The 6297-nt window shown below is 43.1% G+C and overlaps 1 protein-coding gene across 5 annotated transcripts in view; it reads left to right on the forward strand.

The window, feature by feature from the left end:
- The window catches only part of NR2C2 (nuclear receptor subfamily 2 group C member 2), a 98096-nt gene that overhangs the window by 53832 nt on the left and 37967 nt on the right, over nt 1-6297 (forward strand). For all 5 annotated transcript variants that reach the window (XR_002095260.1, XR_002095261.1, XM_019504644.1 and 2 more), the window contains exons 4-6: nt 1155-1257; nt 2712-2891; nt 3941-4088. Coding sequence is in view for 3 of the 5 variants with exons in the window: in XM_019504644.1 (XP_019360189.1) it covers nt 1155-1257; nt 2712-2891; nt 3941-4088 (431 nt within the window). In the remaining 2 variants the exon portion in view is untranslated. The remainder of the gene's footprint in view (nt 1-1154; nt 1258-2711; nt 2892-3940; nt 4089-6297) is intronic.

The following is a 6297-nucleotide window of genomic DNA, read 5'->3' on the forward strand; positions in this document are numbered from 1 at the left end:
GGGGCTGGGGCAGGTGCTGCCCACCTGGGGCAGGGCGGGGCACAGGATGGAGTTGCAAGCAGCTCATCTTGAGGTGCGGGGAGGATGGGGGAGCGGCTCCTGCTGCTGCGCACACCCCTGCTGCAGGCATAGGGGGCATGTGCCCCCCGGATCTGTGTGCAGGGTGAGGATATGCTGCCACTGTGGGCTGGGGCCAGGGGCGACACCAGACTCTTCCTGGCAGGGGTGGGGCTGTACTCAGGGCAGGTGGCAGCAGCGTTGCGGGGGCAGCTATGGGATCCCACCCTGTAGCCCCAGTCCCAGTGCTGCTGCCGCTCACCCTGAACACAGCCCAACCCTCCCCCTCCCCCCTGCTAGGAAAAGCCCAGCACCACCCTGGCTCCAGGCTGCCCTTGCCCTGTGCACAGATCCAGGGGGTACACACCCCCTATGCCTTCCCCAGGGGCGCACGCAGCAGTGGGAGCTGCTTCCCTCCTTCCCACATCCCCCCAGATGAGCCACTTGTGGCTGTGCCCCACACTCCATGCCAGCTGGGCAGTGCCTGTCTCAGCCCCAGCCCGACTCCCTCCCTCACTATGGGGGCCTCAATCTGCACCCCCCACACTCCTCTTCCCTCCCCTCTGCCCCATAACCCCAACAGACTTACCAGCTGGATGCTGCTCTCCAAGCTGCCAAGCTGGCTGCATGATTGCTGCAGCTGCGCGCATGCACGCGGCACTTATCGGCAACATTATCGGCCACATCAGCCAAAAAAAGCTGATTGCCAATAATGTCAATTTTCCTTTTATTGGTACCGATACAATATAGACCAATGTATCAGTGCACCTCTACACCTGATACATCTCAGGATTGCCTTTGCCTTTTTCATACCTGTTAACACGAATTATTCATAGTCATCTTAAGAATTCAGGTCATTCCAGTGCCCAACTAATAGTTTCCCAGTTTATATCAGAAACTCTTAATAGCTTCTAAATCAATGGCCTTGCACTTTTAGACTGTTTTCTTTTATTGTATTCCCATTACTCTCACCTGTAAGGACATCCAGTTCTTCCTTTGTGTTATAGCTGTGTTATACAGTCCCCCTTTATAGACAATACTGCCCAACTTGGTATCATTAGCACTCACCTACTTTTTGTTTTGGCATTTTGTTTTAGATAGTGACAGACTCTGCTTCAGTGGAACGTTTGTTGGGTAAAACTGATGTTCAGCGGCCCCAGGTAGTAGAATATTGTGTGGTCTGTGGAGATAAAGCATCAGGTAAGCAAATATACTTTTGTGACATGAAATGTGTTGAGAAACCGGGGCAAAGATGAAGTGTATTGGCAATTGCCAAAAGTTGCTTGTATACTTTACAGAATTTCACTGTGTTTGATTATTGCTCTGAACGATCAAATGACATGACATACTGACCACAACTGGAACAAGCTGTATTCAGCATCCTCTTAGTTAAACTCTGCTTGGTCCAGTAGTAGTCTGCTTGCTGATATTGGCAACATAACTTTTACTTCCTACCTGTTAACAGGAGTACACTGTGAGGGATACAAGTTTGCTTTCATTTTCATGGCTAGTTTGAGTTCATAGATTTATTCTGGGGAGCCTACTCAACCCCTAATAACACTAAAGCTTAGGAACTGACATAGCAGATCACTAGTCTGTCTAGTTCAGTTTTTCAGTCTTTCAGAGTGCCCATTTGCTTCACAGAAAGGTCCAAGAACTTTCATAATAGAATAAATAGGCCATGGGGTTGAATATTTAACTTTATCAGTTAAAGGCTGGTTTGTGCCCTAAAGCAAGAAGGATTATTTTAGGCATGCAAGGAACAAATCTATATTTAAACTTCTCTGACATTTCCATTATAAGCCCTTATTTTCAGTCACATATAACTTTTTCATATTGTAACCATCTGACCTGAAATTTCCAAGGCTGGGGGACCGCCTCAAACATTTCAGGCTGGTCATCTAAAATTAGTGTACATTTCTGTCATCTAAAATTAGTGTACACTTCTGTCATGTAAAATTAGTTTAGCCTTCTGACATAAATGTGTCTCAGTCCCCTAATTTGTAAAATGGGAACAGTAATACAGCATCACCTCATGGGAGTGATGTAAAGGCAAATTAATTAAAGTTTGTGGGGTAGCTAAGCAGTAATGAATTGCCATTGGCATATGGCATTTTTGTGAAAGCACTTGAGGGGTGCTACTTCCCATTTGCTTTTATATATTATTCTGCCTTAATGTAAGCCTGAGCCTTTGTTGGCATATAAATCTAAATACATAAAATAATAAAATGCTAAGCAACTAACCTATTAGAACATCAGTAATTCTTTACTCAAGGTATGGATGATAGTAAATTATGTACATACTGAATGATGAGGAGAAAATAAATTTTTGAATAGCTCATTTGGTGAGCACTCTTCATCGTGTGCACTGTGAGTCAGAGGTCCTACATTGTATTGCATGCAATTTAGTACATGAATCCTTGACTAGGTTGGGGACTGCCATTATGGAAACCCTTTAAAGCAAACACTAAACCTGAAGAGGCTTTTGCAAAAATAATCTCTGTGACATTAGACTGGAGTACTGTTGTCACTGAAGAAATCTACCATGCAATTTGCCAAAATACTTCACCTGCATAGAATAAGATGTTGACATTAAAAATATAAATCATTTTCTTGGGATAAAAGACTTGTACGTTCATTCTGTTTTCCGTTAGGTCGTCACTATGGTGCTGTCAGTTGTGAGGGATGCAAAGGTTTCTTTAAAAGGAGTGTCAGGAAGAACTTGACCTACAGTTGTCGTAGCAACCAGGATTGTATCATCAATAAACACCATCGGAATCGTTGCCAGTTTTGTAGGCTTAAGAAATGCTTAGAAATGGGCATGAAAATGGAATGTGAGTATTCAGTACCCAGTGTGATGTCACGTACTCCAGGTAACGAATGCAGAGATTGCTGTAAACATTTTCAGCTCCTACGCTAACCATTTCCATGAAAAAACCTAATTCTAATACATTAGAAATGTTCCCTTGCATGCAAATGAAGAGGCATTTTCAGGCCAGAGCTTTTATTATCCCCGCTAGTTTAGCACTTCACATTTTTAAAGTGCTTTACAGACATTAGCTAATTCTTAAAACTCTTGTCAGCCTGATTATTTTCACCAAATTGTATGCAAGAAACTGAAGCATCCTAATATTAAATGGCTTGCCCAAAGCCATACAGAAAATTAGAGGTAGGAGTTCCTGGTTGCTAGTCCATTCAGTGGTGGTATTCCAATATTGAAAGCATACACTACACCTTCTTTAAAATTGCTATATAAATGTTTCTGATCATCCATGTCATTTTAAAGAAAAAGTGTGTTTTCCTCTACTTGAGAACTAGAGGCCTTTTTTAATCCTGGAGATATGTATTTAGGAGCCCACTAGCCCTGTTCCTTAATTGGGTGAAAATAATACATTATTTATAAATCATTTACAAATCCACTGTGACTTAGAAGCATATTGTCATCTTCCAGGTGGCAGTGCAAAATTTCTCAGCTGAACTGGTCTGTTTTCAGTTTTCATTTCATTTTATTAGGTAGTTTTTAATAAAATGTTTGAGAAATACTATTTGCTCTGAATCTATATATGATTTCCTGAAAAATATAGTATGAGAATTCATCTTCCAGAATGCTTCACATAGTTAAATACAATGTGGTAGAAAACTATGATTCTGGCTCAGTAGGCCACTTAAGTGCCACCATCTTTTGAGTGCCACGTAAGTGCCATCATGCTGAGATGTATTGCAAGAACAGGACCTAGGTCCCTTTAGCCATCTTTGAGAATTTCCGGTATTGCGTTGACTTGAACTGAGCCAATACATGCTGAAATCCCATGTTAGGTGTTAACACATTTTAAAAAAGATAGATGAATTATTTCCTTTCATATCTGTTTCTATTCTATTGTAGCGGTTCAGAGTGAAAGAAAACCTTTTGATGTGCAACGGGAGAAACCAACCAACTGTGCAGCCTCAACTGAAAAAATCTACATCAGGAAAGACTTAAGAAGCCCTCTAATAGCAACTCCAACATTTGTGGCAGATAAAGATGGGACACGGTAAGTGTTTGTACAATTAATCTGTTTAAGGCTCAGAGTGAAGCTCTTGCGAATTCCAATTAGCAAATAATGGACTTAGTTTCCCTTTTGGAGACAGTAGCAAGTAGACTCAATAGCCATGTCCAGATGAGCATGGCCATATAGTATGTAGTGCTGCAGAAGCCCTTCCCCCAACCCCCGCACCTTGCAGTGCAGGGTTGTTTTTTTTTACTCCAGGAGATCCCAGGGTCAAAAAAACCGACGCAGAAAGAAGTGGGGTGTTGCACATGGAGGCAGTGTGCACCAAAAAATTGGAGCCTGGCCTGCTGGAACCAGGCTCTCAGCAGCAGGAGCAATGCAGCTACAGGTTCCCTGGCCCCCAGGACCCTAGGTAAGGGCCACAGTTGCTGGCCGCAACTTCCCCTACCTTACCCAGGGTAACCTGCTGCACTCCAGAGGGTGCATGGCAGAGGGCACATTGTTCCCCAGGGACAAGTAGCAGCAATACAAGGTGTGCTGCTACTAGTTGTCCCCAGGGAGGCAAACGTCTGCACTGGTCTGGATGCAGTCATTGGGTGCATTCAGACATGTAGATATGTGCAGTGTGTGGTGCCACAAACCTCTTTGCAGTGCCATAGACCACATGCCTGGAACATGAAAACATGCACCCCACCGCAGATTTTCAGCACAGAGGCAAAATTTGCCACTGGAAAATCTTGGCAGCAAAAAAACACCAACAACAAACCCCAACAAAACAACAACTCAAGGGAAAAAAGCAGCACAGCACATGCATTTGTAGTGTGCGCTGGAACAAGTGGAGGACTGGCAGTCCAGAGCAATGCTCTAGCTTCTAGCCAGGCTCTGTGCTGCCGGATCTGTGCCCCTGCTGCACCCGGGCATCAGGAAATACTGCTGGGGCCACCCCAGGTGCTGGCAGGACAATTTGCTGCATGCCAAAGTGCACATGGAACGGCATGCAGTGGGGCACACAGCAGCACATAATTTGTGCCACTGCTATTTGTGCCACTGCAAGCACACCCCACTGCCTGTGGGGAAGTGCCCAATGGAAGCAGTAGCTGGTGCAAAAAATATGGTCTCTTATTAAAACCTAGAATTGTAACTACCCTTTTCCCAGAATAGGCAATTTGTTTCTTTGGCTCATTTGTTTCCATACAATTGCCTCCATGTAACTGGGCACAGAAATTCATAGGGGTATCATACTGATGGGCACTTTAGAATATACTGGCAAAAACAGGCAGGTAGAAAACAACAATCTAGCTTAAAAGCCATATTTTGAAAGGTAGGTTCAATTTGAGGACTTATTCTTTATATATGGGATTTTGTGGCCCACAACAAAAATATTTAGGTGCAGATAATTGTATAAATAATTTGAATGTCTCAAGAGTCTGAAAACCTAATCTTTCTGTAAGCTTACTTTAAACAAAAAGGTGTCTAATTTTGGAGGCTGGAGTGGGAACCCCTTTGAAAATTTGCTGTTAAATCATTGTGTTTATTGACACAAATGCAAAGTCAAATGCATGTGTTTCTTTGATATTTTCTCATTACCTGTCTCTTACACCCCATAAACCACATTGTAATTAGTAGCCATACAGGAATTATATGTTGTTTGTGTAGAACCTTAGGTTTGAATGACATAACATTGATGTATAATGCAAAGCAAGTCCCTGCCTCAGGGAGTTTACAGTCTCAATGTCAGGCCTCTGGACTATAAACTCCCTGAGGGCCCAAACCTATCATGCATTATTCATCTATATTGTATTATGCAGACATATGCTGCTATAAATATACTACTGACTCCAAAGCACTTTACAAAGGCACAAAGTTAAGTTTGGCAAAAGGGGACTTTAGAACATTAGAAGAGGGGCTTAGAAAAAAGAAGAACAAGGCTTAAGTTAGCCAAGCAAATTTGTATAGCTAATAATGGCTTATTCTGTCAAAGTGCCAGAAGAAACCAATGTAAATGAGAAAAAAAATCAGCTTAAAATCAGCTTTTTGTAGCAGAATTATATTATTTCTCCTGCCATACCTTGATGTTACAATTCATAGGGAGGGTATCCCTAGGAGGCAGGACTGGATTTTGGCGTAGGCCCTTGCTGAGGCTGAGACTTCTTTCAGCCTTGGCGTACATTAGTCTAGCTGGGTTTCTTTTGCGTGGGATCAACCGCACCAGAACCCCAGGCTTATGGACCCCAGCTTGCCCCTTAGGCTA

This window comes from Gavialis gangeticus, unplaced genomic scaffold, assembly GCF_001723915.1.
Source record: "Gavialis gangeticus isolate Ggan-Ray unplaced genomic scaffold, GavGan_comp1, whole genome shotgun sequence".
In the NCBI taxonomy this organism is placed as follows: domain Eukaryota; kingdom Metazoa; phylum Chordata; order Crocodylia; family Gavialidae; genus Gavialis; species Gavialis gangeticus.